This window comes from Mauremys reevesii, linkage group 4, assembly GCF_016161935.1.
Source record: "Mauremys reevesii isolate NIE-2019 linkage group 4, ASM1616193v1, whole genome shotgun sequence".
In the NCBI taxonomy this organism is placed as follows: domain Eukaryota; kingdom Metazoa; phylum Chordata; order Testudines; family Geoemydidae; genus Mauremys; species Mauremys reevesii.
Genome location: NC_052626.1, coordinates 38,685,612 through 38,713,170, shown reverse-complemented (window position 1 = coordinate 38,713,170; position 27,559 = coordinate 38,685,612). Strand labels below are relative to the sequence as shown.

Below are 27,559 nucleotides of genomic sequence, written 5' to 3'. Positions count from 1 at the left end.
ACCCCCCTTCTTCCCCCTACCTCCAAACAAAAATTTGCTTGCTGTCTTCTGGGTGGTTATGTTTAATCTCAGGATTAGACAGAAGCCCGTGGTTTGCCTTGAACAGCTTATCAGCTTCCAAGAGACATTTACGGGAAGAGAAAGACTCTGGTTTTGATAGCAGTAATTGTATTTAGCTTGTAAGATACAAGGCTATTTATCTCGTGGCTGTGAAATCACAGAGGGGGAAAAAAGAAAATGTTGGCGGATAAAAACTAAACAAAACCAAGAAAAGAAGAAAAGAAACAACCCCCTCACAGCCGTCAAGTGCAGGGGTGGGGTGAGGAATGGACTTGTCGTTTAATCAAGTTCATGTTACTTGGGGAAGGAGAAAGTAGAAAGAAGGGTGGAAGGGCAAGGAGTGTGAGTGGAGCAAGAAATTATCCATTTTAAAGCAAACAGGTAGCAATGGCAATTATAGAGGTGTATGGTCCAATTTTCAGAGGTGCTGAGTACTGATAATTCCCATTGAAAGCAATGGGAGTTGCAGATGCTGAGTACCTCTGAAAATCAGACCATTTATTATTTATTTTATAGACAGACATATCTATGACCATCACCAGGACCCCAAAAGCTTAGAGAGGGAAGGTGGGTAAGGAAATATCTCTTACTGGAGCAGCTTCTGTTGGTCTTCTTCCTGAAGAAGAGCCCTATGTAAGCTTGAAAGTATGTCTCTCTCACCAATAGAAACTGATCCAATAAAAGATAGAATCTTACACACCTTGTCTCTTTAATATCTTGGCAACAACATGGCTATAACCACACTGTAGACAAAAGCTTGGCACTCTTATTCCTGCACCCGAAAGGCCTTATACTGTGCCTCAAGCTCACTGCATCCAGGCCCTCCTGGGCCTACTCCAGCAAATAGGTTTTAGAAGTATGATGTGCTTTGAGAATAGAATCATAGAATCATAGAATCTCAGGGTTGGAAGGGACCTCAGGAGGTCATCTAGTCCAACCCCCTGCTCAAAGCAGGACCAAACCCAACTAAATCATCCCAGCCAGGGCTTTGTCAAGCCTGACCTTAAAAACCTCTAAGGAAGGAGATTCCACTACCTCCGTAGGTAACCCATTCCAGTTCTTCACCACCCTACTAGTGAAAAAGTTTTTCCTAATATCCAACCTAAACCTCCCCCTCTGCAACTTGAGACCATTACTCCTTGTTCTGTCATCTTCTACCACTGAGAACAGTCTAGATCCATCCTCTTTGGAACCCCCTTTCAGGTAGTTGAAAGCAGCTATCAAATCCCCCCTCATTCTTCTCTTCTGCAGACTAAACAATCCCAGTTCCCTCAGCCTCGCCTCATAAGTCATGTGCTCCAGCCCCCTAATCATTTTTGTTGCCCTCCGCAGGACTCTCTCCAATTTATCCACATCCTTCTTGTAGTGTGGGGCCCAAAACTGGACACAGTACTCCAAATGAGGCCTCACCAGTGCTGAGTAGAGGGGAATGATCACATCCCTTGATCTGCTGGAAATGCCCCTACTTATACAACCCAAAATGCCATTAGCCTTCTTGGCAACAGCTTTCTATCCACCTTATAGTCCAATCATCCAGCCCAGACTTCTTTAACTTGCTGGCAAGAATACTGTGGGAGACCGTATCAAAAGCTTTGCTAAAGTCAAGCAATAACACATCCACTGCTTTCCTCTCATCCACAGACCCAGTTATCTCCTCAAAGTTAAGGAGAAAGAGGTGACCTGAACTGAATTTTGATTAGCTTTGTGAGTTGTATGTGATCTCTGATGTTATTTTCATACACTTGGTTGTGGCATTTAATTTTTTGTATTGCACTCATTTTGTGGGACTCAAATGAGTCTTCAGATGCTTCCAGCTCCATGGAGCGGAGGCAGCAAGTAAAATCCCTTTGACAAATTTATTGCATCTTGTAATGAGTCTAAAACATATAAAAAGCCAGGGTTATTAAAACAGCACTGGAGATGCATAGTTTGAAGACAGTGCTGTAACATATGTTGAAAGATCTGCCAAGAGGGATGATTAAAGCATGACAAGTTGATGAAATCAAGAGTTGATTGTAGCTTGTCACTGTGGGGCCAGAATATTTTTAACGTTTTTATAAGGCTGGAAGATACATAAGCATGACTACAAGGTATGTGCACACATACATGCTGCCGTATAGATACAGTCAGACCTACATAGATGTGGACAAACACTACCAAAAGAGACAAAAACAGTCCAGGACTCATGCGCACATGCACTCACACTGTTCTGGAAACAGAGTCTGGAGCTATGAAAAAGTTGTTGAAATTTTGTCATTAAATTTTACTTGGAAATTTTCACCATTTCACTTGTGCACTTGATGTTTTGTTCTTCCACAGACATGTGGAGCAATTGTTAACTTGCACTGTGCTCTTTCTCTTCAATGGCTGCATGGGAGCAGTATAGTGGCTGTCTTACTTTTGTACATGATGAGATGAAGGAGGCAAAAAGAGTTAAAGAGAAAAATGATTATGCTAATTTTGCAGACGTCTTTCTACCTGTCCAGATTTCATCTCTCAAAGCTAATCCAGTATCTGATTGCATCCTGTGGTGAGGTGTGTATTCTTACCTTCACCAAATATTTCCAGTCAGCATAGGAGAGGGGCGGTAAATCAAGTGCCTGTGTTTCCGTCAGCTTTGCATTAAGCAAGAGGCAACTTAAGCCAAGCAGGTTGGAAAGGGAGCTCAGCATTACTTAGCAGCAGCAGGAGGGGTGAAAATGAAGGCAGAGGGTAAGTGAGGAAGTGTATGTATAATTGCACATACAGGATAGCATCTTCAGCAGCAGATATGCTGGCCTGATTCCCTACCAGGATCCCATGTAGAGCTCTTGAATTAGGAGCAAAAAGGTAGAGGTACTCTTCTGAGCTCTGTGCACAGAATGAGCTCCATCCACTTGAGATGTCAATGTGCACTATTGCTGTGGGTCTGCCAAATCTAGGGGGAAAAGGTGATTTTTAATTTGAATTAACTAATGTGACTTGAAACACACATCACCCAGCGTAGTCAGTTTAACACCTTTAAAGTTACATGAAAGCCTAGCTTACAACATGTTATCTAAGTTGATTTTTAAAGCACCACCTATTCCTTAGACTAGACTGGTTCTTGGAGTAGATTGTGTACATCTTCATAAGATGATCCTGACATTTAAAATGTAATCACTGGGCATCAGAATTAACAAGATGAATAGAGAATCTTGTGCCTCTCTCAGCTATTGTTCCAGGTTGTTTGCAGTTTCAGACAACCTTCACTGCATGGTTACAGTTGTGACATGAACGAAGTATAACAGGAAGCTGAGTTTCTGAACAATAAGAGGCTGCTTCGGGTGTCATTAAGCTGTGGCACAGGATATTGGCCCTATTTGAGCCTGCCCACTGTGCACCCAAAGCATTATTGGTTCTTATACAAATAAACTCAGGCAGGAACAGTCAAGTTATAGGCATTTCTCAGCTCTGTCCCCACTTTCGTAATTGTGCAACCAAATCAGACCTGTAGACTCGCAGGTGGCAATGAATTGTCCTGAACACACACACTGAGTGCAAGATGGGCAGTAGGCTGCTGATAGACTCCACACAGCTGCTTGTGTTCCTTCTGGCCCTGTTTGACCCCAGCTCAGTGCATATCAAACCGAAATAACCTCCTTTTCCCCTTTAAATAATTCTTGCCTGGCTTCTTGTCCTATCAAGGGAATATAAAACCTGCCCTCCTCTCACACTACAGCAGGGAGCAGCACACTTACTTCCTACCGCTACAACTGAGCGCTCAAATAGACAATCACTCCAGTGTGTAAATGCCCACAGAGACATGATTTCTCTGAAATGCACATTGACTCCTTCAGACGTGATCACAAGCACACACAACCCAAGAACCTGCTGTGCACATAGCTACAATCCGTAAGACCTGTGTACACAGGCGCTTGCACAACTCTGCGCAGCAGACCACCTGGCCGGTAGTGTAATTTTGCAATTTAACAGGCTTTGGGTCCCCATTCTCCCCACCCTATGCTGAAAATGCTGAACTAATCTTGGGGAACCCTCAGTGCACATGCAGTTTGTGACACTTCAGTTGACATCACGTCTTGGATTTCCCTCCCACTGAAATTTTCTATCAAATCCTGGGGCATTTTATTTCAGACAAACTGCAAATGAGTCCTTCACAGGGAGGGAGATGGGCAGGGACAGGGGTGTTAGCACTTTTTCTGCAACAGCCATGGAAAAAAATGCACAGAGACGTGCTTGAGCAGCAGTCTTCTCGGTACCACACAAAGGAGCATAGGATTTTACCATATTGCATCAGACTGTTAGTCCAGCGAGTCTAGTATCCTGCCTCCTGCTGTGTCAGACTGGATGTTTAATTTATCCAGTCTAGTGGTCAGTGCCAGATGTGCCAGAGAAAAATGGAAAAAAATTGACCATAACATATCTGGCTTACTGGATTTTGCTATCCAAAGGTGCTGGGTATGGGGCAGTTTCCTTCCTGCCCCCTGGAGACTATCCACTTATCCATCTAGTCCAGATACCTACCTAGGATAGTGGCCAGATGCTTCAGAGAAGGATACAATAGCCACTACAATAGAAAAACACACACTATCATGCTCATGGGGGAAGTTTCTTTCTATCCCCAGGCAGCTAGAGATTGGCTTATGTCCTGAAGCATGAGGCTTGATATACCATTTACATGTGTACCCTGTCTATTGTAATTGTGAATATTCTTCTTATCCCCATACTTTTCTAATCCTGCTAAACATTTAGCCTCAATAATATCTTATGACAGTGTTCCACAGAGTAATTATCTGTTGTGTCCAGAAGGCAAACAAATGCTGTTTGACTTTCCCTGTTAATATTTGTTCACCTGTCAGGATCCTGGTGAAGGTAGGCCGGGTTAGTGGCAGGAGCTTGAGGTCCCAGAACTGAAGCCAGGGGTCAGAACTTTATCAGGGTCAAGAGTCAAGTTGAGGCTCAAGCCAGAGTCCGAGCCGGATACAGAATCAGGCCAAGGGTCCACTTGGTTTTCTAAACACTTCCTGGTATGCCCCATGGGCTTATATGGGGTCAGGGAACCAATCAGGGATCACTAAGACCACTGTGAGATCACACGAGAGGGAACTTCACATGGCATTCAGCCTATATGGATTGTAGGTCACAGGGAGTGGGTAGGTTACAGCAGCTGCTGGGTGTCAGTGTGGGGATGTTGGATGGCTCATGGGTCTAGGTTCAAGTCCCACCAATCCTTACATAACCCCTGGGATGTAATCAAGGAAACACTTCCATCCGCTTTCCAGCTGGAATTTGGTGGATGCTAGTGTCTGCCATATTATAAGCAAGTTGCCTCACCCAAAGAAGAAAGGGAGTTTGTTGCTTACCAGCTATATAATAGGATGTATAACTTTTCTCTGCTTCCTCCTAAGTATCCTCAGATCATCTCAGTCCTTTCTTAACCATGGTCCCTCGATCTGGGGTATTTTTGCAACTGACTTTCCTCCAGACATTAGAGCAAATGCCTCTGGAAAGGCATTTGCTCCAGATCCTTGGCTGTGGAGCAAGAATGCAACTCAGGAGATGGAGACCTTTGCGTTTCCCCAGTCCTGAGCCTGCTCTGTTCCATGCTAATTATCTAAATTATGCTGGCTACCAAAGGCCCTAAGATGCCAAATATGACAGCCAGAGAACTGGGCAGCATAAAGATACCCTTCTTTTCACTTGCCTACGGTCTCTGCTCCCCTCTCTTGCCAACAACAGGTAGGGCATTGCATAAGAGCCATGATACAAGCTCTACGCTACTGGAGGATTCCCCTGCACTGGGACATTCCTCCCATGCTCATATATGCTGCCTTTAGGGCTATAATTCAGTGATGCTGTGGCATGAAGCAGCTTCACTGCACTGGAGGACCAGAGCTGTCATTTTTGTTTCCTTCTATTTTTCCAGTGTGTTTTCCTAAAAATTATCACCATATTATTCTCCAGGCACAGTAGTTAGAAGCCAGCTAATTAGTTGCTCTCTCAAAGAATTCTAGAGGGAAAGTTTATTGCTGCTCATGTACTGCATAGTACAACCCTGACTATCCTAAACTCCATATATAATGAACTATCATGTCTCTCTGTCCATTGGTCTGTGATTATATGAACTCCCCGTTACCCAAGCACGTATGATATCATCAGAACAGTTCTGATGGATAGATTTCTACTCCGCTTGTGTGAAATAAAAGGTTATTGGTTCAATCATCTCATGACTTTTGCAGCTCCATAGCTATGATCATAATGTGGTGCTAGAGAAAGATGGAGAAACAGGCTAAATTGATTATTGTGAGAAGAGAATTCTGCTAGACAGCACAACTCATTGAACTGCTAGATATTAGTATTGCTCCATTTCTCTGTCAGGTTACTACTTTTTTAGTTCTCTGGGCAAATGGAATTATCACAATGTATTTTCTCTCTCACATACAAGATACATAAACATGACTACATGGTATGTGCACACACAAACACACTTCTATATAGACACAGTGAGGCATGGACAAACACTATCAAAACAGACAAGAACACTCCAGGACTTGTGCATGTGCACACAGAGAAAACAAACAGCTGGACCGAAGGATTGGCAGCTTGAGCAATAACTTTGTGCTTTCCAGATCTTACTGCCTGCAGCCCAGAACAGTGCCAGCTGTAATCCCAGGTTGACACATCTGACTTGCAGTGATTGAAGCAGATCAGACATGTCAGCATTCCCTCTCCTCACAGAAAGGCAGCAGAGAATACAAAGTCATGCAAAGGAAACCATATGATTTAGGCTAAAAGTAGGAGGCTTGCAGGAAGGGATCCAGAAATGAGGGGACTAATAACGGGACTGGAACTTCTGAGTTTGTGTCCACTTAGCAAATAACTCTCTGTCCCGCTTTGGGCAAGTTCTTTTACCACTTTGTATCTCAGTTACCCCATTTGTAAAATGGAGATAAAAATCCATACAGGATACTTGCGGGAATTAACTAGCTGATATTTTACAGCATATTAAATTATAAAGTGTCTTAGTTCCAGACTCTTAAAATCCAATCTGTCCTGCGCAAAAGGAGAGTTTTTCCCTGCCCTGGGAACTCAATGTTATTCAGTGGCATTGACCCTATATAACAAGGTACCCCCTGCAGATGGGTGGCATTTTAAGCCTCTTCTATGTATTCACAATATTACAATAAAATAGAACGTCTGTCGTAGTTTTCAGAATCCTTTCCAAACATCAGTGGATCAAGCTTCAGAACTCCCCTTCTTCACATTCTGCTGTGTGGTAGGTATTGTCCTTCTCCACTCCCCTCCCCTTTCTGCTGGGTAAGAGTGGAGTACAGTGGTGGGGAGGCATTGATATATAAACAGGTAGCATGGAAGGGGATCTACTGTGTCTGGTGAAAATGTTCAGGGCTGCAAATATTTACCTACATTACAGATACCAGGATTCTGATCATATCATAGAGAACACATCACTGAAAAGGATAAAGGAGGAAAAAGAAACTGCAGCCGCCTGGCCCTCCCAACCCTGTTTCTGACACAATGTTTCTCGATAATAACTGGGGTGGTTCCTCTGCATCTAGTTCATGGACCTCGCTTCAGGGAGGGAAGATTTGAATCCTCCTGCCTTATTTCCACATTCTTGCAAAGAGGAGAGAGATTTTTGAAGGAAGGCAAAATTCACAGATTTCTATCAATCAGAGGTGGGAAAGGCCTGTAAAGTCACATTTCGTCCACTCCCCAGTCAGTCTAAGAGCTCTGCACTATATTCTTCCAGGCTTTATCCAATCCAGTTTTAAATAATTCAAGCAGTGGGGCTTCCAACATTTCCTTAAGAGACTATTTTGCAGGCTAATAGATTGCACTAGTAGGAAGTGTTTCTCAATAATCACCTTAAATTTCCTTTCATCACTTTCTTACCATGGCTTCTAGTCAGGGGTGGCTCCAGGCACCTGCGCAGCAAGTGTGTGCCTAGGACGGCAAGCCCGCAGGGGGCAGACTGCCGGTCGCTGTGAGGGCGGCAGTCAGGCAGCCTTCGGCAGTGTTTCTGCGGGAGGTCCTCCGGGTCCCGCGGTTTTGGCGGCAATTCGGTAGCAGGTACGCCGAAGGCGCGGGACTGGTGGACCTCCCGCAGAACCGCTGCCGAATCCGCGAGACCGGGGCGGACCTCCTGCAGAACCGCCGCTGAAGGCTGACTGACTGCCGTGCTTGGGGCAGCAAAAAAATAGAGCCGCTCCTGACCACGGCTTCTAGTTATTTCTCTGTGGAGCACCGTAAAAAATCCCTCCTCTGCCTTGGGGTTTGCACCTTTCTGATGTTTGGAGACAGTTATCCTTTTCCCCCTTGACCTTTCATTTAGCCAAACTATATATATTTATTATTATCATAATTACCTACTTTCTGAACACCACCAGTTTACTCAGCGCTGTACAACTAGGCTTGCAAGGACTAGGTTTTTATCAGTAAATGTCAATTTCACTATCTACACACAAACCCATGAAAAACATTTCCACTGCTGATGACTGAAATATGATCCAAGTGAATCAGTGCATTTAAAATAAGAACTGGCCCAAATCTTCACACAAAGCTCAAACCAAACCTTTCCTTTGGCGGTTTGGGAAAGTTTGGTTAACCTTCTTACTCCTGTTTTCATTCAGGTTGCTCCCACTGTGCTTCTAGATCAGGGGTGGGCAAACTTTTTGGCCCGAGGGCCACATTGGGGTACAGAAATTGTCTGACAGACCATGAATTCTCACGAAATTATGGGTTGGGGTTCAGGAGGGGGTTCGGGCACTGACTGGGGGTGTGGGCTCTGGGATGGGGCCGGAAATGAGGAGTTCAGGGTGTGGGAGGGGGCTCTGGGTTGGAGTGGGGTGAGGGCTCTGGGGGCTGGGGCTGAGGGGTTTGGAGTGCAGGAGGGGGCTCCAGGCTGGAACCGAGTGATTCAGGGGCTGGGAGGGGGATGAGGGATGGGGTAGGCTGTTGGGGCAGGAGGGAGGTGAGGGCTCCGGCTGGGGGTGCAGGCTCTGAGGTGGAGCTCGGGATGAGGGGTTTGGGGTGCAGGAGGGGGCTCCAGGCTGGGATTGAGGGGTTGTGTGGGCATGAGGGGGATCAGGGATGTGGCAGGGGATTGGGGTGGGAGGGTTCAGGGGTGCAGGCTCCAGGTGGCGCTTATCACAACCAGCTCCCGGAAGCACGTCCCCCCTCTGGTTCCAAGGCGCAGCCAGGCGGCTCTGAGCACTTCCCCATCCACAGGTACCACCCCTGCAGCTCCGATTAGCCATGAACAGTGGCCAATGGGAGCTGTGGGGGTGGCACCTGCGGACGGGGCAGTGCACAGAGCCACCTGGCCATATCTCCATGTACTATGTAGGAGCTGGAATGGGGTCATGCCAGTTGCTTCTTCGGATCTGCGCAGAGTGTGGCAAGCCCCCGACCCCGCTCCCCAGCAGGGCAAACCTCCGACCCTGCTCCCCCGCGGGAGCTGAGGGCCGGATTAAATGGTCCGATGGGCCGGATGTGGCCCACGGGCTGTAGTTTGCCCACCCCTGTTCTAGGTTGAGGATGCGGAAGTGTTGGAATACCATCTGAATGCTTTTGTAACCTTCGCAAGTCCATTAACCTGTCTTTGAATCAGGGCCAAATTGAAAGGTGTGCCTAAGGGAGTCTGACCTGATGCAATATTACACTGGTCCCTACAGCATGTACATTTCATCAGGTTAGACATTGTTAGACTCAACTGTTACTGACACGAAACTCACGTCACCTCTGAAGCTGATCCATGGATGCTAAATTGGTACACCTTATATACCCCAGAGATGGAAAATGGCTGCATCAGGAAAAGTAAGTAGCAGGAGGGTATAAGTTAAGGTAGAGGGGGAGTTGTAGTAATCAGTCTTCCTCTGAGGCAGTGAAAACTTAGAAACAAGTTCACTTACCTGATTGCTGGAGTAACTTCAGATTACTTTTTTTTTTTTTTTTTGCCACTGGAGTCTTGCCTGCCAATTCTCTCCTATTTCTGGTATGTGTGTGATAGAGACTTTGTCTTCTTTTGTTCCAAAGTCTTTGGGTTGAGGTAGCCCCAGTGTGAAGTTCAGCTCTTCACAATAAAAAGCTCCACAATGAGAGGAATGAAAGGGAAAGGCAGGACTCAAAGACAATGGTAAGAAAGAAGGAAGGGGGTCAAGTCAAGGATATTCAGGGATATGGGAAAGAAGAGGACAGGAAAGAAAAGGAGATCCAGAGTAGCAAGAGCTGCAATTTTTTCTAACAAGGAGTTCAGTGAAAATAGAAAAAAAATACCGAAAAGCTGAAGCAAACTTAAATAAGGATAACAGCCTCCTCTTCTTCAGCATGTTCCATCAAAGGATCTCAAACCCAAGAGTCCACATGTCTCCCTGCTGTGTCCCCATTTTACATATGGAAAAGCTGAAGCACAGGGAAGTTGTTACACAAGATATTCAGTAGCAGAAGCTGATTTAGAACCCAGGTCACTTTATTCTCAATCCTTTTCTTTAGCTGCAATCCTGTGCCACATGTATGTAGCTCACACCATCCATTTAGGTTTGGCATTCTTTCAAAACCTAATATGGATAGAGATTATTTTCCATTTGGTGTTTTTTTTCTACATTTTGATTAAACAGTGTTAATGTAAAAAGTCCTCTACAATGTGTAACCTAAATCACGGCAGTGCTAGTGCTAGTGCAGGGATCGGCAACCTTTGGCCCGCGGCCCATCAGGGAAATCCGCTGGCGGGCCAGGACAGTTTGTTTACCTGCAGCATCCGCAGGTTTGGCCGATCGCAGCTCCCATTGGCCACGGTTTGCCATTCTTCGGCCTACGCCGCTTCCCGCAGTGCCCACTGGCCTGGAACGGCGAACCGTGGCCAGTGAGAGCTGTGATCGGCTGAACCTGTGGACACTGCAGGTAAACAAACCGGCCCAGCCCACCAACGGATTTCCCTGAAGGGCCACATGCCAAAGGTTGCTGATCCCTGTTGTAGTGCATCAAAATATAAAACTGCTTATAAGCAGAATGCCTGATTCTCATTCTGATTTCAATCATGTTGTTCCTGATTTAACACAGAGAGGAGAAACAAACACAGAGGTGAAATTGACTACTAATGTGGTTTTACTTTCCATGCTGTGTGGTGCAAAAAGTAAGCAAACAGATTTAGTGAGAACAAGCAAACACAATTTTTATACTTCTTTTCAGCAGCAATAATCAAACATGTTATTAGTAAAATGTTTAAGTGGGACTGTTCAATAGATTGTGTGTTTATAAGTTCAGTTGCCTTGCAGACAGATGCAGTTAAGCTGCTTCAATGTTCGTGCTTATTCAAACCAAAGCGCTGAAACACTCTGAGATTGAAAGTAAACCATGTCCCTCACTAGGAACCAGTGAAAGATGCTAGCTTCCCAGTGGAGTATTCCAGTGTCACTTCCTAGATAGGTCACTTCCTAAATAGGTCACTCAAGCTCTAGGAGAATCTCGAGCTTACCAGCGGATGTCTTTGAGACAAATGGACCTGTACCAGTTTACACCAATAGAGAATTTATTCCCTAAATGTGAACATAACATAAGAACATAAGAAAGGCCGTACCGGGTCAGACCAAAGGTCCATCTAGCCCAGTATCTGTCTACCGACAGTGGCCAATGCCAGGTGCCCCTGAGGGAGTGAACCTAACAGGCAATGATCAAGTGATCTCTCTCCTGCCATCCATCTCCATCCTCTGACGAACAGAGGCTAGGGACACCATTCTTACCCATCCTGGCTAATAGCCATTTATGGACTTAGCCACCATGAATTTATCCAGTCCCCTTTTAAACATTGTTATAGTCCTAGCCTTCACAACCTCCTCAGGTAAGGAGTTCCACAAGTTGACTGTGCGCTGCGTGAAGAAGAACTTCCTTTTATTTGTTTTAAACCTACTGCCTATTAATTTCATTTGGTGACCCCTAGTTCTTGTGTTATGGGAATAAGTAAATAACTTTTCCTTATCCACTTTCTCAACAAATGCTGGCTGTGATAGTCTAACATGGCCTCTTTTCCTCCTTCACTTTTATACTCCTTTTATGCTGAAGCAATTTCAGAACCATTAGTAATTACCTTTGAGAACTCATGGTGGACTGGAGAAGGGCAAACATATTACCCTTGTTTAAAAAGGGGATCAAAAAGGACCCCAGAAATTAGAGACGAGTCAGCCTAACTTTGATACCTGGAAAGATAATGGAATAAATGATCAGACAATCAGTTTGTAAACACCTAAGGGATAATAGGATCTACAGAATAGTCAGCATGGATTTGTCAAGTACAAATCATGCTAATGTAATTTCCTTCTTTGACAGGATTCCTGATGGGGGAAAGCTGTAGATGTGATATATTTTGATTCTAGGAAGGCTTTTGATGCAGGCCCACATGGCATTCTGTTAAGCAAACTAGGGAAATGTGGCCTAGATGAAATTACTATAAGGTAGAGGCACAACTGGTTGAAAGACCATACTCAAAGAGTACTTATCAATGGTTCGCTGTGAAACTCGGAGGGTGTATCCCTAGGTTTGGTACTATTCAATATTTTCATTAAATACTTGACTAATGGAGTGCAGAGAATGCTTATAAAATTTGCGGATTACACAAAGCTGGGAAGAGTTGCAAGCCCTTTGGAGGACAGGATTAGAATTGAAAATGACCTTGACAAATTGGAAAACTAGACTGAATTCAACGAGATGATATTCAACAGAAAGGAAAAATCAAATGCACAAGTACAAAATGGGGAATAACTGGCTATGTGGTTGTATTGCTGAGAAGGATTTGGTGGTTATAGTGGATCAGAAATTGAATATGAGTCAATAATGTAATGTAGTTGCAAAAAGGCTAATATCATTCTGGGGTGAATTGACTGGAGTGGCATATGTAAGACATGAGAGGTAATTTTCCTGTTCTGCTCAGCACTGTGAGGTCCCAGCTGGAATACTGGGTCCAGTTCTGGATGCCACATTTTAGGAAAGACCGACTGGAGAGAGTCCAGAGGAAACCAACAGAAATGCTAAAAGGTTTAGAAAACCTGACCTATGAGGAAAGGTTAAAAATAATGGGCATGTTTAGTCTTGAGATAAGAAGACTGATAGAGGACCTGATAACAGTCTTCATATATGTTAAGGGCTGTTATAAAGAGGATGGTGATCAATTGTTCTCCATGTCCACTGAAGGTAGGACAAGAAGTAATAGGCTTAATCTGGAGCAAGGGAGATTTAGGTTAGATATAAGGAAAAAAATGTCTAATTGTAAGAGTAATTAAGTTTTGGAATAGACTTCCCAGGGAGGCTGTGGAATCCCCATCACTGGAGGTTTTTAAGAACAAGTTAGACAAACACCTGTCAGGGATGGTCTAGGTTTACCTCAGCTCAGAGAGCTGGACTTGATGACTTTGTGAGGTCCAGTCCAGCCCTACGTTTCTGTGATTCATGCAGTACTTAGACACCATAGTAATAGGTGCTATATAAAGCTTGTAGATAGGTGGGGTCAAATACCAGGGCTTGAACCTAAAACCAATAACCAGAACTCTTTGCCTTAGTCATGAAGGTTATTTACTTATATTTCTCCTACTGAAATTTCATACATCACGAAAAGGGGATGAGTAAATCCAGTTGAAATCTACAGCCCTAACTTCTGAAAGTTTTCTTACCCTATTACTATTACTATGCAATAACTGTTAATTAGACAAAATGTCTCATTTTTTAAAGTCTTCTAAGCACCGAAGAAAAAGTTGCTGCTTTATTCTTAGGCTCTGAATAAAACCGTCTTTGGCATTTATTTAGGGCAGATGAATGTTTTCTTACGGTATTCTTATTAGCATCTTCACGGACTTGACAACATATCAGCTTGTATTAATATTCCACCTGGAAGCAAGTGCTTTCTTTCTGCCCAATGCAATTTACTGGAACCTTTGAGCCACTCTTCCTCGCTGTAGCAGCAGTATATCATCATTACTGGTGTCTGGACCAAGAAGCAACATTTGTCAGTGCCTGAATTGCTATTTTATTTTAAATGACGCAAGAACCCATTTTGGTTTAGAAATGGTCTTAAATTGGGTAAAGCTTGTTTGTTTTCTTAAAGGAACCATGAGAGAACATGCAAAATATTAGTTAGCAGTTTTCAGGAGGGAGTTTGGGAGGAGAATTCTACTTTACCTAGGGGTAATTTTCAACAACTCTTCCTGGACCATTGTGCAAGCATCAGGTATCCTGTAGGTTAAATGGGATTAAAATATGGGAAGAATTTTAAAGAGATATGATTACCCTCCCTAAACATGAAACCCTGAACCTTTCTGGGGGTCTGGGAGGAAAACTGAAGCCAAATTTCATGTAGGCAGTAATACTTGAAAGAGTCAGAGTCAGGTCTGACATCAGAGTTAGTCCTAGATATAAATCCTCAGTGGAATCCAAATATTTGCTTTATCCAAATCTGCACCTAGCTGGAAGTGACAATGCTATACATTTTTTGCAATCAGAGAGGAGAAAAAGTACTTGGAGGAATGTTTCTCTGGGAGCTGACTTCCGTAATGGAATTAAAGTAGAAATGTTACAGAAAATAATGCAGATTGATAGCTGGGAGTGAAAAGGGTATCTTAAATGGGTGATTTCTGTTGGTACTAATAAGAGCTAAGCAGATAAATCCCATGGGTAAAAAGATCCATTCATATTCAAATGACCACAAGTAGCAAAACTAATCACCAAAACTTTTTCGTAATGAATGGGATGCTGCAGTCCTTTCATATGGATTGGAATTCTTAATGCAAAAGGACTGCAGGATTGAGTCTAATTTTTGTTTAAAGTAAACTATAATCTCTCCATTCATCTCTGTTTTTTGCAAAGAAAATGTTGGATCAGAGCTGGACTCAAGAAAGAAAAAAGTGGCTGGATGGTTTGAGAGGAGTGAGGGTTGCTTGTTTTGTGGGGGTTGGAAGGTGTGTACATGTGATTTCTACAAAGAGATGTCACTAAGGTCTCATGAGAGGCCATCACTTAACATTTCTCTATCTGAAGAGAAACATTGACATTATAGCCTGAAGACTAATGAGGTCACTTATCACAAATGGGGTCATTTCCTGTTGAAAACCCTGTGTTACTTTCTATAGAAACTCTCATATTAAATTCTGTATTAAATTTTTTTAAAAGCATAACTCTATCAATATTAATTTAAGAAGATTTATGAGTGTGTAATGGTGCTTACTCTGCTGAATATTCCATGCATTTAACAAGGGGAAACATGCTCTTTAAATCAGTCTTGTAAATGGGGATATGTCGATGAACACATTCTCATGCACATGTTCTTAAAACTGTTCTTACTAATGTCTGAGATAAAGAAGATAAAATTTAAAAAACAGAAACATGAATAGATGCTAAGAGCAGGTACTAATGTGCCAATTTAAACCTTTTTGAATTTTCTAATGTCCTTCACACTTTCATAGCTTTTAAAGGTATGATTTTTCACATATATATTACTATTGGAGGCTATGTCTGCAAAACAAAATAATAATAACATAAACTTAAACCTGATTTTAAAAAATCTTTAAAGATGTGGTGGGGAATAGTTATGCCTTTTCTGGTTTTCAGGAAGGTCTAGGATTGAATCATAGAAGCAATTTCATCCAGTCTACCCTTTATAATTCTGTCACCCTTTCCCATTTCCTTCGCACCTTTGTTTTGCCAACCTCTCTTCCTGGAATAGTTTCCTACCTTGCTGAAGATATTTGAAGCACAAGATGATTCAAGTGGGAGAGCAGAAAATCAAATTTCGTAGCAGTGTAGAGTCTTCCAACACTGGCTTGACCTAATTGTCTTAGCCTAACGTGCCCTGCATTAGGGAGATTTCATATGACTGTAATTTTTCTTCCTCTTTTTCAGTCACTCCCTGCAAAACAGAAATATACATTATTGTTGGGGCAAAAGGAAAGAGGTCCTGAGCACCTGTAACTACCACTGGGCTAAATCCTTAGATCCATACTCCTTATTCTGGGAAAACTCCCATTGTCTTTATTGGAAAGTTTCCTGAGTAAAAACTGAGTCAGCTCTGACTTAAGTCAATGGGAGTTTTCCCTAATAAGGAGTCAGTAAAAAGTAAGGATTTCAGAATTTATGTAGCCATATGAGAGTTGCAATTGCTTTGCACCCCTCAGATTTTGGCAAATTTATATCTGGTCAAATCATACAATTTTAACTTCAACTCCTATTGACATCCTAAATTCTTATTGCCTCTGTAGCATAGATAGATATAGTATCAGGCTCTCAGTACACTCTCGGTCCTTTCTCAGAGAAAACTTTTTGGCAGCAGCAAACCAAATTTCCCTTAAGGAAGACAAACATAATTATTAACAGAGCAAATTCTGTAGAGTAGAAAGGAATAGTGCATTGATGAAAGGCCTGATGAAGAACCAAAATGCCTTACTAATTGGTCATAAGAAATGTTACACCAAGAAATGAATTGTGTCCATAGTGTATTGTGTCTACATCCATCATTGCTGCTATTCTTCCAAGGACAGCAAGACCATTTTCCCCCAGTTCTCCACGGGGGTCCATACTTTACCATCCTTGACTTAGTATGAGTTGCCCCACCAGCATGAGGACTTTCAAAAGAGGAGTTTATCTGTTAGAACAAGAAATTGAAGAAACACCTGGCTTCCAGGATTGACAAAGAAGCATTAAGACCATGACCTCAGTCTGTATTAATCAGCAGATGCTTATTAATGTAAAGACATAAAACTCGGTCTGTTGCTGAATATTTTTCTGTTTAGTTTAGTTTCTTGTACATATATTCTCAGCACTTCCTCAAGTCATTTCCCAGTCCCAGTATTGAATGTGGCTTAAGATGTCAGTTCATGAAGATATGCTCATAAAAGTAAAGAACTGACTTTTGAACTCTTTATTGGTGTTGATATGATTTAGGCGTGCAGGGAATATGTATACAGATAACTGACAGTCTCTGCAGTCATTCCGAGGCACCATGGTACATTCCTAATGTGATATGAAGCATGATTGATAGAGTGCATTTCCAATATTTTATTTTACCTTTCCAGTTTAGTCAAAGAAGCTAGTCACGGTTGGCAGGCACCTGAGACTAGGATAGAGGAACATATACAGCAAAGAGCACTGTGTGTCAGCCCACTACTTAATTGGATGTTTCTTCCATAGAGAAGTATTCATAGCAGTCTTGTGAAAGGACACTTGCCCACAATGGACTTCCTTCAGGGAAGAAGAGAAATGGCTAACTTTCCAGGGTCACTATAGGGAATTAACTCAGTCATCTTCCCATAACAGATTTTTTCATGCCCAACTGGCTGTGAGTCTGTCCTTTGCTCCAACCTAGCAACCAGACTTTTGCATGTTAAGTGTTCTGACCAGAGGTGTTAACCAAATCCAAGTTGTTTTCTGCTTTACCTCTGAATTTAAGGAAATGCAGCTAATTTTTTTAATAAATCTCTTTTACTGTTACTTCTACGCTATATCAAACATGATTTTTGTCAGATTAAGTCCTGTTAATGTCTATCACAGTAGCTCCCCTTCTCCCAGACAGTAGTTGGTGAAAACCACTTCTACCTGATTTTATCCTGCAGAGGGCAGCTAGTACATTACTCAGTTAGCATTTCCAAGCTACACATGCCCAGGAAGGATTATGGAGCATGTGTGATTTAACAGTCACTGCTTCCCTTATGGTGGCATCTGCTGTTAAGTGGGTGGGGCATCTTGCCAGCTGTTAGTCACACATTTTTCAATGTCCTGTTTTTATATTGCCATACCAGAGTCTAGCATTTGATTTGAAATAAACAAATACATATGAAGTCATTTTAACTGATTCCTTCTTTATCTTATACCACAGATGGGTATGTGGCATTTAGAAACAAACACACCCCAAGGCCTGAGGGTGGTTACTGATTCCTGGACTTAGGTTTCTTTAAAACAAGCAAGCAATAGCACTACAGTTTACAATAGTGTTAATTCAGTGAGATGAGCTCTTATCCCAGCTTGCTATCATATTTTTTTTAATGAAGGTCTTTTACTTTGTATGTGCATTTCAGCCCTAAACAAAAGCGTCAGAGATTGATCTTGAACCATTTGACTCCATTTATTTGATCAAATTGTCTTAACATAAATAAAACAGTAAATCAAAAAAAAAAGGCAGTCACAGTGTGTCTGTGGCTGGAGAAGAAGAAGAAGAAACAATGAGTAAAACTCTGATTGCTCCCCTGTGTTGGAGATTGGGCTCAACCATGAGGTTCTGGGAGTTCAAATGCAAAGTTTGGTTTAAGCCAATCTTATTATTTATATTGTACTTTATGACCCTCACCCTAACCTTAAAATACACCATGTTGGACCGTCTTGTTTGCAAAACTCCCGTTGACTTCAATGGGTGCAGGCCCAAGCCTTGGGTAAGTAGGCACAAGCCTTTATGGAGGTTTGGTTGCTATGTCCTTCCCTTTCCTGTTTTCCCTCCCATGTTTCCTGTCTCCCCACATCCTATGACCCTCTTAGTTTGTTTCCGCGGTGTCCTTTTGACATCTCTTGCCTCAAATCTGTCCCTTTTCTCTCTTTCCATATGTATTCCACTCCTTCCCCACATACATCCCCCTCCCACCCACCCATCCACCTTCTCCCCTACCAACTAGAAGAGGGTCCAGAACGTCACCCGAGGCTACGTGCCTGTGCAATTGACATCTTGTGCCACATATATTGCCATCAGTGTTACACTCTGACCATAACATTTTTCAAAATTTTCAGCCTACATCACCAAGTTGCCCAGTGTCTCACATTGCAAATTGGATATTTGTGGCGAGATCTTTTTCTTAAGATTTAAACACTTCGATCCTTCCAGAATTCCAGGCAATGAGTGAATAGCTTTTCTCCACCTCATTAAAGAAGATAAAACTCTCTTTCTATATATATACATTTATTTATATTAAATAAATTCATAAAAACAAAAAAAATCTAGGATGTTTTTTAATGATTTCATTGACTTTTCAGATTGTTTTTTTAAGCTGTGTTTTAAACTTTAAAGGCAACACTGATAATGAGCGGTTCCAAATGGTAAAACAGAAAATCCCCTTCAAATATAACCGGCCCGTAGAAGAGTGGCTGCAGGAAAAAGGTAACAGTCGTTAAAAGTTTCATTTTAAACCCATTTGATTCTAAACCCTCATTTTTAAAGCCTGCAAATAAATGTTTCTTAAATGATAATCGCCTGCTGCATAAATGACTGTTTTAATTTTCATTATAATTTGTGTCAGCATCCACCTGCCATATGTTGATAAATCATGCTATAATACATTGCTATTAAAATGAAGTTAAAGGGACGGAATTCTAAGCTTGCTATCAAAACTAACGATAAACAAACAAGCAAAAATTCAGGAACCACTTAAAACAAAACAAAATGCAACAACATGTATTATGGCAATTTAACCACTGCATGATCTTCCTGTTTTAATTTGTTTTTAAACTATGTCTATATTTTTATTATCAAAGTTTTCTTAAAAGTTTTTTCAAACCCAGTTGTTAAACCGCGTCGTGTAAGATTTTTCTTTCATTAGTGTGGCTAGCAGTTACAGCTGCATGTCTCCTAATTGTTTTAACATAATTAACAATTTTAAAAAATGTTGTAGGGAAAACATTTTTTTAACATTTTCATTTAAACTAAAATAAAGGAGACAGAGACAGATTGTTCTGTCTTTTTATGTTAAACTTGAAGGGTTTTAAAGTGCAGTTTTAACATTTTTCTTATTTGATTTTAGTGATTTATGGGACAAATTCTTCTCTAACTTACACCCAAAGCAGCCCTATAGATTTCCATGTATGGGCATACGGCCCCAGTTCATCAAAGCACATAAGCACATGCTTGACTCCCCTTGACTTCAGAGATTTAAGCATGTGCTTAAGGGATTTGCTGAAATGGGGTCTATAACAGCCTAGAATCTGGTTCTATACCAGTAATTTGTGGAGGGGTGGAAATTATTTCATGCACTTAAGACCTATTTCAAAGCCTGTTAAAGCCAATGGAATTAGTCACATTGACTTCATTGGGCTTTGGATCAGGCCCTTGATGATATATTGGAGATTAAGACACAATCATATCTCCTCCCTGCAGCCTAAAAGTGATGCTAAAAATAATGTATGGCAGTTGCAATGCCCTGAAGTTTAGGAAAAGCAGAACAAAATCTTCTCTGGTTTCCTTTAAAGAAATTCCTGCTGATAAAAGGGGGTGATGGTTGGACTCAAATCTAGCATTTTCTGTGTTGATTCAGACTACAGATCTTACCAAAATACTCCAAAGAAGAAAAGCAATATACTGTAAGAGGGATAAATACTCTTTACATTGTATTTTGCACTTCCTTATCTCAGGGGTTTAGCAAATTGCTCTCACCAGCCTGAATTGTGTTGGGGACTAGAGCAGCTTTGCTAACTGCAATTAAAATATTGTCATGCGAAGGGTCTAATCCTGCGAAGTGCTGTGCACATTCAGCTCCCATTGACTTCACTGAGAGCTGACAGCATTCCCCACCACACAGGATTGGAGCCCTACCTGTGCAATGTGTGACTATAGTAAAAATATTTGTAGAGCAATATTAACCCATTAAGAGCAGTGGGAGGAGGTCAATTAAGGTGGCTAGGTCTCTTAGCCAGTGGGGGTTTACAGAACATTTCATTTGAGCCAACTAACAAAGAGAGAATGAGATAGTAGTGTTGAGAAAATGCTCATTGAGTCTCAATGGGTCGCCCTGTTAATTTGCGTGAGTCAATTAAAAAAAATAAAGTTTGACATTAAAAAGTGGATAATTTTGTTTCAGTAATTTCAAATTGATAAAGTCCCTTTAACACTAAAGACAACGATTGCCTCACTTTTGTTAAAACAGATGCATGTCTGACTCCATGATGCAGTTCATGTGCTTGAGAAACCTGTCCTTGCTTTGTTTACTTAATCTTTTGGTTTTTCTTTGAGTCCTTTATTTTATGCCCTTGCTTCTCCAAGTCTGAGCTTTTAAGCATGCCAAGGCATTTTCATTTGTAAACCATCCCAAAGTTTTGACCTGGGGTTTGCTATTCTGTGGATGACGATGCTTTGTTAAAAGACAATCACAAAAGGGCAATGGGTCTAAGCTAGTTGGTCTCGGAGAACCCAGGCAAACTCCGAGCATGGGGCATGATTGGGCTAGAAGGATATAGAATGTTTTTGTTAACATAAAAGAAAATTGAGTCTTGGCAATTGGTGTGATATAAAGACATTGTGCACTGTGACAGTGTGACAATGATAGAATATAGTTTTGTTCCACCATACCAAGATGGATGTATCCTTTTAAATAACATGGTTACCACTTAGTGGAAAGATTTAATAAGTAACCATTCACCCATCCACTCGTCCATTCACTTACCCACTCAGTCATCCACCCGGTCATCTATCCATCTCCTAATGTATCAAGAAAGCCGTTTGTCAGAAGCCCTTGTAAAGATGAGTGAAATAGCTATCAAAATACAGCATGATAAATTGATGGATGGATAGATGGATCAAAGAAACAGCATATAGAATAGCTCTCTGCCAGGTGTGAATTCTTGGCATGAATAAGGTAAGATTAAACAATCTTCAATTAGCATGAATTTCAAAAAATTGCCATAGATATGGTGCTGATTTGATTGCACTGTCACTTTATTCAGAATGATCATATAGTTCATTCTTGGAGAAACAATATAATAGAGAACCTTTCTGAATGTTCATCTACTAGAAGAGTTAAAGCTACTGTCCAGTGTCACCAATACAGGGAGAAAAGTATTCATGTTTACATTGTTTTTTAATTTTTAGTTTTATAAACTGAATTTTAAAAATCTAATAAAAAGCACCCTATCTTGCAGACTTTATTCACATGAGTAGACCTAGTAACACCTGAATACAGCTGACTTCATTGGGATTATTCATGTGAGTAAGGAATGGAGAATTGGGCTTAATCTTCTCAACGCATATATTGATTACAAGACCAGAGTTGGTCAACAGAATGGATTTGAGCCTGATAGCGTTCAAGGGTTTGGCCAGGTAAGGAAGAGAAGTAGCCATAAGCACTACGACAAAAGGACTGATCCTGCAAATCCTTGCTCACAAAAATAATTCTTACTCATATGAGTAATCTCATTGAGTTGAATGGTCCTACTTGCATGAGCATTTCCTGCTCATGTGAATTAGGCTTTTTAACAATGCCCCCAAACTCTGACTTAGCGTTGTGGAACAGATACTGTCGTCTAAGATTTCACTGACACTGAAAGGGGGAAATTCTTCATCTGAATTTTTTTGGTGAGCATAGAAATCAAAATAAGAGAGTGAACAAATAATTCAGAGACATAAAACTTTGAGTTGTGCAAAGTTTTACGCAACAATTTGAAAATCTTAACAAATATCTGCCACCCCTATTAATAAGAAAAGCCTAATAAGTAGAGAGCTAGGTGGAAAATAAGGATCCAAGTCTGCAACCCTTACTCACATTGAGTTGCACTTATTCAAGTGAGTCACGCTTTTGGAGTCAAAAGGACAATTTGTGAGAGTTAGTTGTACTCAGTGTGAATAAGGATTGCAGAATCAAGCCATAGATAAACTAGAAGAAGGGATGTCTGATGTGGCTCTGGAATTCTGCATATTTCTTCTTTTGGACGTTTTTCTTTCATTTCATCCACTTGCTTCCTTTATGCTCATTCAAGTACAGACACCTTACACCAGAATTGTGAGTTAGGAATGACTCTTCATAGATAAACCCAACAAGTGATTGTCCTTTTAGCAAGCATAGCTTTAGTACTAGTGCTGTGTTCAGTAGTAGCTGCATGCATTGTGTTCAGCTCTTGGACTAGAAGAACTCATTATTCAAAAGGAAAACACAATAAAGTTCATACTTTACTGGCATGGGGCCACGCCCATGTGGTAGGTGTTCCTAGAATATTAGAGGGCAGAGAGAACTGAGAAGTGGTGAAGAAGGTAGAATATGTGTCAACATTAGAGTGGTGACTCGTTGTCTCTGACAAGAAAATGGAGCTATCCTAGACAGTTGTAAGGATGTTATGGGCATGGGTTAAAGTAAAAGGAGAGCATCAGGGAGTCTAGCTACCCTCCTCTGCTAAAAGCATAGAGAGAACACTCCACTTCTCTTCATCTTCCTGGCTCGGGGAGCTCAGTTACCTCTCATCACTTGTGGGGACAGCAAGGACTCACCGCACATGGGAATCTGAAATGGGAACAGTAGGAAGAGCTGGGGATTGGCTGAGGAAATTGCTGGGTCTTCCACCACTGAGGGGAGAAAGCGACACCCGATAAGAGAAGTGATGTTCCCTATCTACCTCTACTACATCCAGATCTGCCTCCCCACCAGCCCCCTTACCTTCCCTCCAGGTTGATAGAGGAAAAAGGAGACCCTGGTTCCCTGCTGCACATAGAAATGGAAACAACTGGTGCCTCATCAACTCTTCCTCCATTACAGGAGGACAATATCTCAAGCGTAGCAAAATGGCCCTGTCATCTCTTTTATCCCTCCAGGCGCTCCCCCTGAGGGGAAAGGCAACGGGAAGAATGTGGTGCTTAATTTGTAATGAAACAGGTGCTGGGGCTCAAGCAATTTTTGTACTTTCATAACTGATGCGGCAAACCCTGAAGAGTCGGGGCTATGAACTGCCAAACCTAGAGGTGCTGGAGCTCAGCCCTGTCACAAATTAAGCACTGGATAGAAGTGAGTGAGGAGGGAGGAAAGGGCAGCATGGGAGGAAACATAATGGGAAATTTAGAGATATGGGAGAGAGGAGAGGAGATGCAGAGCAGAGTGATAGATGGAACAAAGTAATCATAGGAAAACTGAAACACTAATGGAATGAGTGGAGTGACATAAAATAAGGAAGAAAAGAAAACTCAAGGGACACAGTAAGTCACAAGAATATAAACTGTTGTACAGTATCTTTGATGCCAAAAATGTGCATTATTGTTTGCACTAGATATCAGGGGAGTGTTTGAAAACAAAGAGGGGGCTTGAGAGGGCTGTATTTTGATAGATGCTCACAGGAACCCAGTATGCTTTGAGATAGGAGAAGGGATAAGCTACTTTGGTTTTATATGGTGGGGGGCCTGTGGTTTTGGTGCATGTTTGTTGATATTTTAATGGAACATAACTTGCTTCTGGTAAGTTAAAATCTCCTGAAATGCAGGAAAATGCATCAGATATTTCAACATTTTCTAGGGAAAAGATGCAGTGCTCCCTCCATTTTTATTTTTTGATTTTACATCAGTACAGATCCTCCATCCTGGTCAAGTCTAAATGTTGATATTTATAGCTATGGGGGTGGGGAGCACTAGGGATGTGCACCCCGCCCCCACAACTCCATACATTACACATACACATACACTTTTGCTTGGCTGGCTAGCGCCCTCCTTGGGGACAGGAACTCCTTTCAGATACATTTCTTCTCTTGTCCCCATTCTCTTCCCCATGGTCCATCCCGTCACCATAAGATGATGCAACACCGCATCACCACTTGACTTCAAGACCCGTCACGACGACCACCAAAATTGGTGAGCTCCCCCTCCTATTTTGATCTACTTTAACCACTGGCTTTGAGGGAATGAACAGTGGGTTATAGGCTATGCTCTACTACATTCTGCACTTATCAGGTTGGACTAGAGAAAGAAAGTGGTGAGTGAGAGAGGGGAGAGGGAAGGGATGGGGACGTGTGCACATATTGTAAGAAAGGGGTGGTGGAGGGAAAACATAATTGAATAGTCCAGTAATAATTGCTTTGACTCTGCTTTGATTACCTCCTGAGCTCTGGCCAGTCTGGTTCCCTGTTAATTCAGCAGATTCCATTGGCATGCCCCAAAACCTCACACAGAGAGTGAGATAACAAACATTTCATTTGCACTGGACAGAACAATCATGGCTTCAATTTAATCAACACAGTGCAGCATGGAAAATGGGCCATATGTATGAATCAATTTTGTCTGGATGTCACTTGAGTGGTCTGTGGGATTAGGAGAATTGGCAGCTGTTTCTCGGGTCCATTCTGAATAGGTACATTCCTTCTGCAAACATGATATGAAATCCATACCTGACACACCTTGTGTGACCTTGGGCAAGTCACTTAACCTATCTAGGCCTCAACTTCACCATCTATAAAAATGGGATTAACACTGAGCTACCTCACAGGGGCATTGTGAGAATTAATCACTTTAATTACTATATTGTTAACTATTCAAAGAACTTTGCTCTTTCATAGCACCAGAAATGTCCATGTTTAGTGTTTCCAACTTTTAGATTCCTGATCCTTTCTGATAACTATATTCCAGACCCAGCCTCTTACATTCAGCTATTCTAAATTCCCCATGCAGTCCAAAGATGAGCTTCTCTTAGAGCATCTCTGTATTTTACCCTTTCCTGTCTGTTCACAGATGCTCTTTCCCACTGACCATTCAGAGATCAAAGATATATATACAGGGCCGGCTTTACGCCAATTCCGCTGATTCCCCAGAATCAGGCCCTGCGCTCAAGAGGGCCCCGTGCCTAAGGGGGCCCCACTCCGGGGGTCTTTGGAGGCATTTCGGCGGTGGGGGGGGGTCCGCTCCGGGGGTCTTTGGTGGCGGGGGGCCTTCAGTGCCACGGAAGCCCTGGAGCAGACCCCTCGCCGCCAAAATGCTGCCGAAGCCCCGGACCGCTGCCAAGTATTCCAATCGGGCCCCATGGATCATAAAGCCAGCCCTGTATATATGTGTATATACATTGGGGTAAGCCTAGAGAGACTTTATCATCTGGGTTGGTTTTCAGTCTCAAAAAGCTACTAGAGGAGACTAACAGATTGAAACATTGCTTGTAATGAAAGGTGGGCCAACGTCTCCAAGTTTGGATCCAGATCTATGGTTGGGTCCAAACTTCCCCTGAGTTTAGTTGCATGTGTGGAGTTGAGAGTGAGAGGTTCTAGAGCCAGTGTTCAGGCCCATCTCTACTATTAATGAGTCTGAAACAGAAATTTGCAGCACTGCATTTCCACCCAACAACCTCCACCACTGCCACTGGGGAACCTGCTCTTATCTTCAGTCCACTCTGGCCAGGACTCAGTGTATGGTTAAGAATGGGGGGGAAATGTCTGGCAATAATTTATTCACCCCCCTTCACTAGGACGACAGTTAACGATCTTCAACACCCAGGCGCAAATAGCCATTGGAGGGAAAGACAGAGGGCGTCCCTTCCAAGGCCAGCTCTCCGGTCTCTATTACAATGGCTTGAAGGTGCTGAACATGGCAGCAGAGAACAACCCCAATATTAAAATCAACGGAAGTGTCCGGCTGGTTGGAGAAGTCCCGTCCATCCTCGGAACAACACCCACAACCTCCATGCCACCAGAAATGTCTACCACTGTCATGGAAACCACCACAACCATGGCCACCACAACTACCCGAAAAAACCGCTCGCCACCCAGCATCCAGGTGAGCCATTTGATCTCCTCCATTTGGTTGGATTTTTATTTATACTTCATTGTTTAGTTAACCTGTTAGTTAAGCCCCTGGGACCAAATTCTGCACTGAGTTACAGGCCATATAACTCTGTTGACTTTCATGAGGTTGTACAGGGTAAAAACCAACACAGAATTGGGTTCCTTTCTGCTCTGGTGAACTAGCAGAAACTTCTGAATTATTACTGGTTATGCATGTAATAGTGGGTCCAAACTCCACTCTCAGACTGGTGCAACTCTATTTATATCAGCGATGCTGCACCAGTGTAGATGAGAATATGATTTGGGGCATGTTATCTCCAAATTGATGTGGGGGGTGGAAATTACACTTAAAGGAATTTCAACAGCCTAATGGGATGTGGGTAGATTATTGTTTATTATTATTGCCATAGGTATTGCTACAGTCGTGAAGTTCTTAATGTGGAAAAAAGCAAATGAGTATAGCGTTCAGAGCGAGCCATTCATGCTAATCTTACAGCCTTCTAGTGGATAATGTGAAAGGGGCACTGTCAGATCAGTTTCCTCCAAAATTTACGTGTTGTAAAAACAAGCTTTGCCAAACTATGTGACCAGCAGAACCCTAAATTTGAGTTAAAAAAAATCCATTGGAAACAGTTTTTTGTTCAGATTTAACTGTCCTGATGTAGTGTTTGTAACCCAAAATATTGCAGCAGTTTTGTTCTTGTGTCAGAGCCTGAATGTGGAGTGGATTAGAAACTGATCAACAGTCTCATTTGCGCATGGTCTACACTGAGTAAAGGGGAAAAATTTAAACAACCAACACTGATGTTGAAAAGTGAATTAGATTTTTATTAATTCTTTCAGTAACCTATGATGATGTTAATAACACAGGTAAGGGGATTTGACTTTATAATATATATGGGGCCAGACCCACAGCAGATGAAAATCAACATATTTCCATTCACTTCAGCTGTGCAACACCAATTTACACTAGCTAAGAATCTGGCCCATGGTTTTAACTAGAGTGTTCCATTAGCAAAAGGGGCGGGGGAGGTGTGTT

General features: G+C 42.2%; 1 protein-coding gene across 16 annotated transcripts in view; it reads left to right on the top strand.

The window, feature by feature from the left end:
* Nucleotides 1–27,559, top strand: part of NRXN3 (neurexin 3) — a 1,505,977-nt gene that overhangs the window by 1,334,642 nt on the left and 143,776 nt on the right. For 11 of the 16 annotated variants that reach the window (XM_039537764.1, XM_039537767.1, XM_039537763.1 and 8 more), the window contains 3 exons: nt 19,085–19,174; nt 24,548–24,607; nt 26,205–26,512. In XM_039537764.1, the coding sequence (XP_039393698.1) occupies nt 19,085–19,174; nt 24,548–24,607; nt 26,205–26,512 (458 nt within the window). The remainder of the gene's footprint in view (nt 1–19,084; nt 19,175–24,547; nt 24,608–26,204; nt 26,513–27,559) is intronic. The other 5 variants (XM_039537777.1, XM_039537776.1, XM_039537775.1 and 2 more) reach the window with 2 other exon arrangements.